The sequence below is a fragment of the Aegilops tauschii genome, chromosome 1, assembly GCF_002575655.3.
Source record: "Aegilops tauschii subsp. strangulata cultivar AL8/78 chromosome 1, Aet v6.0, whole genome shotgun sequence".
Classification (NCBI taxonomy): domain Eukaryota; kingdom Viridiplantae; phylum Streptophyta; class Magnoliopsida; order Poales; family Poaceae; genus Aegilops; species Aegilops tauschii.
Window position 1 is genome coordinate 491,120,757 of NC_053035.3, and position 13,218 is coordinate 491,133,974.

The 13,218-nt window shown below is 44.4% G+C and overlaps 2 protein-coding genes across 2 annotated transcripts; both read left to right on the top strand.

Annotated features, from left to right (window-relative positions):
• The first annotated feature begins 7,751 nt into the window (after positions 1-7,751).
• On the top strand, positions 7,752-9,696 carry LOC109760113 (uncharacterized). Its single transcript, XM_020318951.1, has 4 exons — positions 7,752-7,923; positions 8,138-8,230; positions 8,397-9,224; positions 9,311-9,696. The coding sequence occupies exons 1-4, from the start codon at positions 7,752-7,754 to the stop codon at positions 9,694-9,696; spliced, it is 1,479 nt and encodes a 492-aa protein (XP_020174540.1).
• A 911-nt stretch (positions 9,697-10,607) lies between these two features.
• Positions 10,608-12,827, top strand: LOC141039187 (uncharacterized). Its single transcript, XM_073506505.1, has one exon. The coding sequence runs from the start codon at positions 10,608-10,610 to the stop codon at positions 12,825-12,827; it is 2,220 nt and encodes a 739-aa protein (XP_073362606.1).
• The last annotated feature ends 391 nt before the right edge of the window (positions 12,828-13,218 follow it).

Consider the following 13,218-nt stretch of genomic DNA (forward strand, 5'->3'; position numbering starts at 1 on the left):
AATCTCTAGCACCTCAATGTACGGTAAACAAGTGCAAGCTTGGGTATATATTTTATTTTCTTGCCGGGTATTTATTTTATTTGCTCTGTTACTTTAGCAATCAAATAGAATCAGGCACAAGCTCCAGTTGGTCTTGTCCAAAAACTGATGTAGAAGTGTGGTCCATGGGTTCCTTATTTTGTCTGTTTCAGACTTAGGATCGTAGGGAAATGTGTGGACTATGGATTCATAGAATAACCATGGCACATCTTCACAAACGAGTCTTGGTGTAGGAAACAATATTCAAGGTTTCCTGTTTCCTTCTTTTCCAAGCATCACTCTTAAAGGCAATATATGCAGGTTCATCATGCATGCGAGGGATATAAAAGATGGAACAAAAGTAAAAGATTTTTATGCCAACGGATCATCATAATTGGGTAGGAGTGTCGTGCCGGTTTTACAGCATCCTACTACTCGCGGTTTCTGCAGTTCAATCAAATAATACAATTTTCTAATGATATTTGTTATGGTCATATATAAATTTTAAAAGTTACGAGGTTCCATGAGATGAGATGATGGCTCTGATGTGTCATTCTCACAAAAGTCCCACTACGGTCATTCTTGTAGTTCAATTAGATCATGCAATTTTCAAATGATATTTTTCCTGTTAACCTAGAGATTTGCTAAGGCTGAAAATAGAAAATAACACAGTTTTACAGATTGTTATTTTAAAAAAATCTACAGACTGTTTTTGCCAAACAGTACAGATCTACTAGGTATGCACTACATGATTTGATGTTGGTTTCGTTTCTATTCCTTTAGATTACTATTTACATTTATCATTGTCACTGATTAGCCCAAAAATCATATATGTGGTCAAAGACAATTGTATTCGCTTGGGCAGGATGCTATTCAGATATATAATGAGCAAAATGCAGTACCATCAATTGTATCACTCTCAAACATTTGATCTTAGCAGTGCAAGCTGGCTCTCTACACTCAAACTCAGCTATATACTGTTCTTGGCTTCATGTGCTGACTTTAACTGCAACTGATCTCCTTAATAGCACCTCAAATGTACAAGTCACTATTCTCCTCCTAACTAATCAACTCAGAGCACTGACGCACCATCTCCACACATTTGTTGCAAGTCATGGGATGTTTTTTTTAACAACATATATGTCACCAAACCATTATGTTTGCTCTTATATGTGTGAATTGTAGATTGACATAACCATATAATGCAGATGAGGTGTATTAAAGAAAAAACATGGTGTTGACAGTACTACTTTTTCTATTTTTAATTCTTGATCTGTTCCTGGTTTCCATATTGTATAGCTACTGTTTATCTACACTTACAGCTTGATAAGAACGATAACAAATTTATCGGCTTGATTTTAGTTATTGTGCATTTCATAGGGTGTCGGATCTACAATATAGTGTCTTAGCTTATGTTCACATTCACATATAATGCATGTTGTAGATGTATTTCTCCAGCATGTGTAAGTAGATAGCCCACACAATGTGGGGCTGGGAGATTGGCCCCTTCCATTGTGGGATGAATCTCATTTGGTTTCTCCCTGACTCATTCATTCATGCAAGTAATTTGCTCTGATTTTTCTGCTGCATCTTCTTTACTAATAACGTGGTGAACATTGGGAAAGGTTGCATATCACAAATTCAATGTTTCCCTTGCAAGAGAACATATTGTGGTGCCATATTTTCCATTTTTCTTCCCCAACTTGTGACGTCAAGCAATAGTGAATACCTTTATTGATTAGCCTCTCTGCTCTATGTCCTGGAACGCAGGCATGTGTTAATTTGCTCTGAGATTTATGTTTACAAAATATATTCTACCTATGACAGTAGTTTTAGCATCCATGGTGTTGTAGAATATTTTTATCACTATCACATATCCATTTAAAAAGTGGAGTAGGGGAGCAAGTGACAGCAGCCAGACATTTGATCCCACTGGGGTACAAGAGAAATTTTTACTAATATTGTTGAGATTACTGAAGATAGCTCGATGGCATGGCAAGTCTTCTCTTGAAATCAGCGTCTGTGTCTTAGTAAGCATCAATGGCGTCCCTAGGCTCGACAACAATTAGAAATTCAGAATAGAGCAATCAGTGGTGGCAGATTTCTAAAAATATGTAACTTGTATAACAACATGCCCATTGGATTCATCTGTATATCCTGCTCTTTTGCATCCATGTGATTAGTTTTCTCTCAACTGAACACTATTGTTGGTGGGAAAGCATGTAAACATATACTGTTATTTTTAGAACTATATGATGGTAGATGAGACGTGCGTTGCACGTGCAAATTTACTAGTTTTTTAGAAAATGAACTAGCAATGAGAAGTTATGTTCTAATTAAGATGGATTAAGGGTTGTGCCTTTTTATTCAGCATGAATATATAGCAGGCTGGTTCAGTGATCATCTGTGAACTAAAATTATGAGACTGTAATACCGAATTAGACTATCTCCATGGGAGATCGAGATTGTTGGTGGTTCAATCTCTATTGCTCAGTGTCTGGCACTATCAATGACCTGCAGACACAAACAGTGTTGTACTCTTTCCTTTATTACTACAGGACCACTCAAGCTAATGGTTCTAGATTTAATGTAGATTATATATGCATGAACCCTGTCTCTGGCAGCATCAATGTTTTGCAGACACAAACATTCAAATGCTTCTATGTGTAAAATTAAACCAATTGTGATCAGTATAGATTGGTGAATTGTTCCTTGGACCTGCACGGTTATAATTGACATTGTTCTACGTGCTAAGATTGATGTTGATTTATGAATCTAGCGTTATTGTCATGCATGTATGACATGAGCTTGTTCTTATAAACCAGATATTATTGGATGCCTTTTTCTCTGTTTGTTTTTCGGTAAATTTGTGGTTCAGCATGTAAGAACCATGAACAATCATATTAGGATTATCCTTGCGACAGTGTATGGCCTTTAATCAATTGTACTGCTGATAAAGTTTACTGTTTTGGGCTCATTTAGTATGTTCCTATTTTCCATTTTTGTACCTTTCTTCAAAGTTTGTGTCTCTACCATGTCCATTTGTACAATGCTTAATGGTATCACAAGTCATGTGAAGTTTGCATTATAAAATAGAGACATTAATTGTGGAATATTTGATTCCATTTTTTTACTATACACATACTATATAGCTTATGCCCATAAGTTCTCCACGGAGAAGTTTATCCATTCTTGCAAGTGGTTGGTACAAGTTCATACAGTTACACCCATGATATTGGGTTTTCGCGACACGTGTTCTACCTAACTGAACTGAGAGCGCTTTCATTTCTTCAAAAAAAAAAAACTTTTTCTGTTCCTAACGTCTACTTTATGTATTCCAGAATGCGTAGAGGTCACTGAATGTACAAAAATGGCCAAGTTTCTGGTCATTAACACTGTTAAAGCTAAACTGCTTGAGGTGTAGGTAAAAAGAGGTACTCTTTCTACAACTATCTCTACTCCTAATGGACGAGTTGGTTGAATAGTCCCCCCACTTTCGTCTGGTTTTTTTCGACTGGTTTTTTTTCGTCCGGTTTTTTCCATCACGAAACACCCCTCCCGATCTCCCGTCCAAAAGAAAAACGCTGTGACCAGCGAGCCGCTCCCTCTCTCTCCTCGCACGAGTCGCGGCGCGCGCTACGGTTCCTCACGCCGCCGCCGCACACCTCCATCCCCTCCCCAACCCCGGCCGGCCTCCACTCCACTCCACTCCTCCGCGGGCGCCACCCAACCACCGCCGCCCTCTCCACGCACCCGCACCCACTCACCCAACTCTCTCTCCGCCGCCGCCATCTAGATCTCGGCCGGTCGATTCCTGCGGCGCGCATCACACTCCTTCTGTGCTCGCCTCGCGCCGCTGCGTTCACCCATCCGGCTGGATTCGCCGCTCCCCGGTGGCAAGATCCCCATACCTCGCTGCCGATCAGATCTGCGCAGCCGTCGTGCGATCTGCGCACTCCACAGCGCCGCTGCCGCGGAACGACTCGACAGGGCCGCCGCCACGTTTCTGGATCGCTGGCAGTTTCTGGATCACGCGCCGCCGCGGAACGTGCGATCGGCGACGCTGTACGGTTTCAACCCCAGGTATGAACACACAGGTTTTCTTTCTTTGTTATGTCTACGTGTACAGATCAGGGCGATCCTGATGGACTCGTGTTCAAACTAAATCAAGCCATGCCAGACTTCATTTTCCACCTCCGCCGCCGGCCGCTGCCCGCGCTCAAACCCCTCTGTAACTAATACAATACCTTTTAGGTCAATACTTCCGTGACCTAAAACGCCTCATATTAGTGTACAAAGGATAGCCCTCAATTTAGATAACATGAAAAATACTTTTAGTACTGAATTGGTTATCCTTCCTAAAGAAAATATTAACAGTCACTGAAACAGTACAACATAGTTGCATCAATCAATACCTTGCTGCCTGAATCACTTGTTTCTGTAAAAATTACACCACAACTTCATGTGCCCACGATATTTGAGGTTCAGAGCAGTCCTTGAGAGTAGTTTGCGAATCAATTACGGAGAAGGATTCCAGAGTGATTTTCACTGGATTTTGACTGGATTCCAAAGTGATTTGGAATTTGGGATTAATACATGCCCTCCAAACAACCTTGACGGACATCCTTGTCAGAATAGCACAACCGCATATGAATCAATTAACACAGCAATGGGAAGATAAAGAATTATTCTGAATAGCAAAGAATAGGTAAGTTCACATGAAAATAGGTCACCTTTCTAAATTGTAAACCTGTACAATAGCAAGCTGCGCTTGTGATCTTCGACGGCCTTCATCTGCCTGCAGTCAGATGAACAGGACATCTTAGCATCTTGAATTCTTAACATGTATCCAGCAGAGTCAGTTCACAAAAAAATGCAAAGTAGCAAAGTCTGTTCGACATGTCTTTCTATTTTCATATATATAGCAAGACTCATAAATCTGTAACAACCTGCCCTTATGGACTGAATTTATGTACAATGGGAACGGGCCTTTAGTAATGTTGGTATTTCACGTGATCTGCTTGCAGAGTCAGTTTACAAGTTTTTGCGTGATACCTGAGTTTGTTGGACATGTCTTTTTTTAGTAGTTACATATGGGGACTCCACACAGCAAGCCAGCGGAACAGACGACTTCATCACATGTACCTCCAGGTATATGTTCACCTATAAATTGTGCTACACAAGTCAAAGATATATATGTTCAACTATATATGTGTTGCAGGCCCGATGGAGGGGCAAGTGTTGACGACTCTAACGAAGGGATTATACCCGTAGCCGATGATGTTGACAAAATTTACCCACGTAGTCCAGGTATAAGGTTTATTTTGATCCTTTTTAGTTGAAAAATCATACCTAACAGACTTGGGCACACCCGATTCTAATGTATCAACATCTTTACTTCTAGGAGTCCATATTACTCCCTCCGAACGGATGATACTTGAGACCGATGGTGATAGCACATATGATACTCCAGGTATATATCTACCTCCTTGTATATGTTCAACTACATATTTTGTTATACATGTCAAACACCATCACAGGAGATGTTGCAGGCCCGATGGAGGGGCCAAATGGTGACGACTCTAATGAAGGGGTTATACCTGGAGCCGACGATGTTCACAAGATTACCCAAGTAGTCCAGGTACTAAGGCTGTGCATATATACTGAGATTGCTTTTATGCTTTTTATGTGATAAATCATACCTAACATACTTGGGCAGAACCGATTCTAAAAGATCAAGCGTGTGACTTGTAGGAGTCCATATTACTCACTCGGACAGGACGATACTTGAACGGGCCGATTGTGAAAGGACATATGTTCATCAACCTTCCCATCTGATTTCGGGTAAGTATTATGTTGCCGAAAGGTTAAGACCATGTGCCTACAACTTTGCCTTGTTTCGGTCCAATATATTGTTATGTTAACATGATGCAGACAACCCTCCAATCTCATTCCTATATAATGTAGATTCGTTGCCAGCTCTCAGTTATCTGACAAAATAACTAGCTAGCATGCAACGTGACAGTTGGCAAGAGAGGCCGCATAATGTTCCACGCCATCCTCACAGTGATATCACTAATGCAGATCAACCATCCTCTGTGGACCTTGACGAAAAAAGAGAGTTGATAAAAGCTCGGAGGCGAGCTGCTTATAGAAAGAAAAAAGAGGAGGCTACCGTCAAGCAACAAGAGGAAAATCTGTCTGCCCTTACGATATCAGGTAAGAGTGCTTTATGGGAAGGCACTGCGATGATATTATATATACTCCCTCCATTCCACAATATACTGTTAATATCATTTCACATGCAGATATGCTGAATGTGGGTGGGTTACCTCTCCGTGATATCACTAATGTGTGTCAACCAACCACGGTGGACCTTGACGATAAAAAAGAGCAACTAAAGTCTCGGAGAAGAACTGCTTATCGAAAGAAAAAAGAGGAGGCAGCCAGCAAGCAAAAAGATGAAAATCTGACTGCCTTTACGATATCAGGTAAGGATGTTTATGTTTCAGCAATATGATGACCGTATGTATACTTTCTTAGTGAATAATGTAGGCGACATATGTTTCCTCACCCCAACCCCACGAATAATTGACCAAGAATAGAGAATAAAAATAATTGACCAATAGTTGACCACTGTGTTAACATACAATTCCTGATCATTTAGGTTCAATTCGATATATGGCAGACATACGACTTTTGAGTACATACAGACTTTATGTATGGACACGGAGGGATTCTATAAAAAATAAACCCTAGATAAAGAAGTAGCTTCAACCAGCCCTGTTACCTCTCGGTGAACAATGAAGACCCTAAACCCTCCGGGCAGATATGCAAAATGTTCCCCTGTTACCTCTCGATGATACCAACCCAACTACATCCAGCTATACATCATTGTTTAACCTGACCGTGCAGATATATAAAGTAAGCGTTTGTGTAGTACATGAAATCTTCTTGAACAATGCAGACCCTAAACCCTCCGTGCAGATATGCAAAATGTTCCCCTGCTACCTCTCGGTGATATCACTAATGGGTGTCAACCATTCTCGGTGGACCTTGACGAGAAAAAAGAGCAAATAAAGGCTCGGAGGATAGCTGCTTATCAAAAAAAAAGAGGAGGCAGCCAGCAAGCAACTAGATGAAAAACAGCCTGATAAAGAACACAAGGGTGACTTAACAGACGAGCAAATTGAGCAGAGAAACGTGCGGAGGCGAGCAAGTTATCGGAAAAAAGTGGGTGACGGAACGATCGATCTTCAAGAAAAAAATTAGAAGTTGCAAGAATGGCGCGTGCAACACCCTAAAACCATGACTGAGGATGAAAGGGGGGAGTCAAGTGCAAAGAGAAAGAAAAACACGCCATGTGTTGAATCGATCGCAATGCCACGTCTAGATCTAACTAGCACATTGTCCAACCCTCACACACATTGTCCAACTCTCACACTTTCAGCCCTCACGCAACAATTCGACAGTGAACAAATAGATCATGCTCCTGCGGTCAATGCGGCCCCCACATACATTCGCAACACCGAAACCGATGGTACTTATCCTATCAACCATCATCTTTCATCATGTAATCATTCATGAGATGTAAATAATGATGTATAGTGTTGTAGGTGCATACCTAAGCAGAATCTTCGGTGATGGTGCTGTTGATGGCGACCTCATCGAAATCAATGTGCACCTACAAAGTGCCGACCAGCAAACCAGTGATCCGGTAACAATAGCGGATAATGGAGTGGACGAGCAGAGTCATGAGTCCAGAGCAGCGCCTGGGAGGAGAGAGCGAGCTTGCAAGGGTGGTATGGTGGCAAAGAAGCATCAACAGAAAATTGGCAAGCAAAAAAAATGTACGCAGGTACCGCATGGTGAGAGGAATGTTCTACGCGATCGGCGTAATGAAAGGTTTGCAGGTAGGGTGATGACCCCAACCGTCGGGTCCAACTCCATACCAAAAATGAGCTCAACTGGACAACCTACCGTAGTGGAAGCACACGGTGCCTCGACCTCATCTAGCACGCCGGAGTACACGATCAGAAGTGAAGGTAACACTCCCATCCTTACTCTCCTTGCGTCCCTTGAGACTGAACCCTCATTTATTGGTTTCGCACCTGAGCAGACGACATGGACACTTACCTTAGTCGTCTCATGAATGATAATGTTAACCCTGATAGCCTCTTTGACGATGAGTATTACCTGTTTGCTGGTGAAGGTATGTACACCCACTTGAGCAACATCCACCCGTTTGAAATATCACACTAATTATAAACATTGCAGGCTCAGATCCTGATGACATGGAGCACGATGAATTGGAAGACTCAAGTCACAATACCTATGTCGACATGATCCATTGGACTATGTCTACTCAAACCTCCCAGACCACACACACATCCTGAAGCACGCCGCAAATTGCGATCACTGCAAGGCCAAGAAGTTTGTGTCTGAGGCCCCGAGATTCTGCTGTCGCAGTGGGCAGATCCAGCTGAAGCAACCGGAGCCCGTCCCGGAGCTAATGAGGCTTTGGTCTAGCATGGATGCGGACTCAAGGCATTTTCGGGAGAACATACGGTTCTTCAACGGCCACTTCTCCTTCACAACCCTCGGCGTCAGCCTTGATGAAAGCTACACAAACATGAAGTCTGGGGTGTACACGTTCCGGGCGCACGGCACCATCTACCACAACGTTCATTCCTTCGGGCCAACATCACGTCCAGATCATCTACAGTTGTACTTCTACGACGACGACCCAGGCCTAACCCATCGCAAGGCTGCCACCGAGCAATTAGACCAAGATGTCGTCAGAAAGTTAGTGGACATACTCAGGGAAAACCCGTACTCCCAGCAGTTTAGGAGTTTGGGTGCGCACAGGGACAACCTCGACGATTACAGGATAGACCTCAACACTGACCAGAGACTAGACCAACGGAAGTATAATAGACCTCTGTCATCTGAGGTCGCTGCAATTTGGGTGGAGGGCACTGACCTAGCAAAGAGGTTCGATCGTAGGATTACACTTTGCGGGAATGACAACCAGAGGCACAGTATACATGTGACGGCTGGCTCATATGACCCTCTCTCTTACCCACTCTTCTACCCAAGGGGGGAGCTCAGTTGGCACCCGAAACTTCCTAAACGTGATGTCCCTTGGCCGGTTGTGCAACAACCAAGAGGTAGAGGTGATGATGATGATGATGATGAGGATGCAGGTAAGCCTTATGCATATTCTGTCGTTTAGATGAATTGTATACTTCTCATATGAATCCTAATGTCTGCGTTACTCATCCATGTGCAGAGGGGAATAGCAGGTTATGCGTCTCGGTGAGAGACTACTACTGTTACATGCTCCAGACACGACCTGGGATATTCAATCCCATACTCTGTGGAGCACGATTGCTCCAGCAATGGGGGGTGGACATGTACATCAAGATTGAGAGTTGTAGGTTGAAATGGTACAGGAAGAACCAGACAAAGATCCGTGCCGACCTGTATAAAGGAGTTGTTGATGCAATTACATCCGGGGAGACCCGGGCAAGCGCTGTTGGAGTAAGGATAGTGCTACCTGGAACGTACCTAGGTGGCGACCGCGACATGAAGCGGAGGCATATGGATGCCATGGCAATTGTCCATACCTACGGGAAGCCTGACATCTTCTTGACCATGACCTGCAACCCTAACTAGGAAGAGATAACGAATGAGTTGTTTCCTGGTCAGACAGCGCAAGACCGACCTGATCTTGTGGCTCGTGTGTTCCATGGCAAGCTAGAGGCTATGAAAGAGATGTTGTTCAAGAAGAATATCCTGGGTGTTGTTGTTGCACATGTATACGTAGTCGAGTTCCAAAAGAGGGGCCTCCCCCACGCACACTTTTTGTTGATCATGGATTCTTCCTATAAGCTTGTCGTTCCGGAGCAGTACGACCGACTCATTTCTGCCGAGCTCCCAGACAAGCAAAAGTATCCTGAACTCCATGCCTTGGTGGTGAAACATATGATGCATGGACCATGCGGTGCTCTCAACCCCAAAAATGTTTGCATGCAACAGAACGAGTGCAAGTGCAGATACCCGCGGTCGTTCAATGAAAAGACGGCACAGGGCAAGGACTCATACCCTGTTTATCGTCGTCGAGATAATGGTCGGCAGGCTAAGGTCCGGGGTAAAATGTTGGACAACAGATGGGTTGTGCCGTATAACCCTTACCTTCTGCGGATGTTCAATTGCCACATCAACGTTGAGGTTTGCTCCAGCATAAAGGCCGTCAAATACCTTTACAAGTACATATACAAGGGCCATGATAGGGCTTCTTTCAACATCGACCAGCCCAACGCTAATGGTAACATTGATGAGATCAAAAGATACGTAGACGCGAGGTGGGTGACTCCTCCAGAGGCGATGTGGAGGATATTTGGCTTCCCCTTGTGTGCCAATGACCCGCCTGTCCTACAGTTGCCTCTTCATCTCCCGAATATGCACAGGGTGGCATTCAATGAGCAAGCTCACTTGACCGACGTAGTCGCCTCTGAGAAAGCTTCCAAATCCATGTTGACAGAGTATTTCAAAGCTAACCAAAACCGCCTCTTCATCTCCCGAATATGCACAGGGTGGCATTCAATGAGCAAGCTCACTTGACCGACGTAGTCGCCTCTGAGAAAGCTTCCAAATCCATGTTGACAGAGTATTTCAAAGCTAACCAAAACCACCCGTGGGCTAGGAATATATTGTACAAGGATTTTCCTGGAAGGTTCACATGGCAGAAGGGTAAGAAGTATTGGAAAGAGCGGGTGGAGCGTTATCAGATAGGTCGAATTGTGTCTGCCAATCCTGCCGAGGGGGAGCGATACTATCTGCGTGTGCTGCTAAACCATGTTGCTGGCAAGACATCCTATGAGGACCTGCTCACCGTGGACGGTAGGCTATGCGGGAGCTTTAGAGAGGCTGCCGAAAGGTTGGGACTCATCGAGGCAGATAACACGCTCGACGACTGTCTTACCGAGGCAGAGCAGTGGGCGATGCCATGCTCTCTCAGGAGGCTCTTTGCAACAATTTTGGTGCACTGTGAGCCAGGCGACGTGCGTGGTTTATGGGATAGGCACTTCGAGCCTATGTCTGATGACTATCGGCGATCACACACGTGCCCGATTGAGGTGGAACAGATGGTGTTGCTTGACATTAGGGGTATGTTGCAGTCCATGGGCAAAGACATAGCTGATTTCGCTCTTCCATGCATTGACGATGCATTCGACCCAACCGAGGGAGAGGCCAGAGAAGTGATCGAGGAATCCAACGTCGATTTTGACATCAACGACACTAAATTGGCTTCGTCGCTAAACTTGGAGCAGAGGGCTGCATACGACGAGATACTAGCTTCTGTTGAACGCGGTGATGGGGGTGTGTTCTCTGTTGATGGACCGGGAGGTACAGGGAAGACCTTCCTGTACAGGGCGCTGCTTGCCAAGGTTCGAAGCGAGGGAAACATCGCTATCGCTACCGCGACGTCAGGCGTCGCCGCTTCTATCATGCCTGGAGGCAGGACTGCCCACTCGAGGTTCAAGATCCCATTGAGCTGCGACGATGGCGCCTCATGCACCTTCACAAAACAGAGTGGTACCGCCAAGCTACTGAGGATGGCCTCATTGATACTATGGGACGAGGCCACCATGACTAAGCGACAAGCGGTCGAGGCACTGGACAACAGCATGCGCGACATCATGGGAAGACGGGACCGACCCTTTGGAGGAAAAACTGTTGTGTTTGGCGGGGACTTCAGGCAGGTGCTTCCGGTCGTCAGGAGGGGGTCCCGGGGTCAGATAATCGATGCAACCCTTCGAAGTTCACACCTCTGGAAGGGTATGCGTCAGCTAAGGCTCGTCACCAACATGAGGGCTCATAATGACACCTGGTTTGCGGATTACTTGCTAAGGGTAGGCAATGGCACCGAGGAAGTTGACGATCAAGGAAACATACGACTCCCTGAAGATATTTGTGTGCCGTCTACAGGCGAGGGTGATGACCTGGAGAAGCTGATTGACCATGTGTTTCCGAGACTAGATGACAACATGTCCGATCCGAATTACATGACTTCACGCGCAATCCTCTCCACCACGAACGACAACGTCGACAAGATAAACATACGCATGGTAGAGCATTTTCGGGGAGAAGAAGTAATCTACCATAGCTTTGACAGTGTAGAAGACGACCCGTATGGCTACTACGCTCCCGAGTTCCTAAATGGATTGACTCCCAACGGTCTGCCTCCGCATGCACTCAAACTGAAGCTCAACTGCCCCGTCATACTTCTGAGGAACATTGATCCGGCTAATGGTCTGTGTAACGGGACGAGGCTTGTGGTGCGAGGTTTCGAGAGGAACGCCATCGACGCAGAAATCGTGATCGGACAACACACAGGTAGGAGGGTATTCCTTCCTCGAATACCCCTATGCCCGTCTGACAACGACATGTTTCCATTCAAGTTCAAGAGGAAGCAATTTCCTGTAAGGCTTAGCTTTGCTATGACGATTAACAAGGCTCAAGGCCAGACGATTCCGATTGTTGGCGTGTACCTACCTAATCCTGTGTTCTCTCATGGTCAACTCTATGTCGCACTGTCTCGAGCCACCGCAAAGAGAAACATAAAGATCCTCATTGAGAAGGAGAAGGAGAAGGAGAATGCCAAGAAGCAAAGCGGTAAACCTAAGAAGCCGAAAGAGAAGGCCAACAAGCAAAAGGACAATCCAAAGAAGCGAAAAAGACCGACTGTGTCCTTACTGACGTCGATGAAGAACATCGTCTACAAGGAAGTCCTTACAGGCTGAATTCCGGTCTTAATAGACCGGCAAGTTTTGTAATGACAGAGCATTTACTCTTGCGATGGTCAAGATTTGCTGTAATTCGTTTTCTTAATATATCTTTTTATTTGGTATTTTGATAGTTGGAGGTATACTCCATTTAGTTGAGCTACTAACTGCATTTCAATAATCAGCCGTCACATTGGCACCATCATCGCTGTTATAGGTTTTCTACTATCGCAATGTTTTTGGCAATGTACATGTCACACAGCGTAGTATTTCATGTGTAATATGTGATTCAGATATAATGATTGGCCTGATAAATATCTGGAACATGCAATGAAACTCTTGTATTACGGCAAGTGATCATATCCGTTGTTATTATTTTGGTATTTTGATAGTATGCTTGAATGTAAAA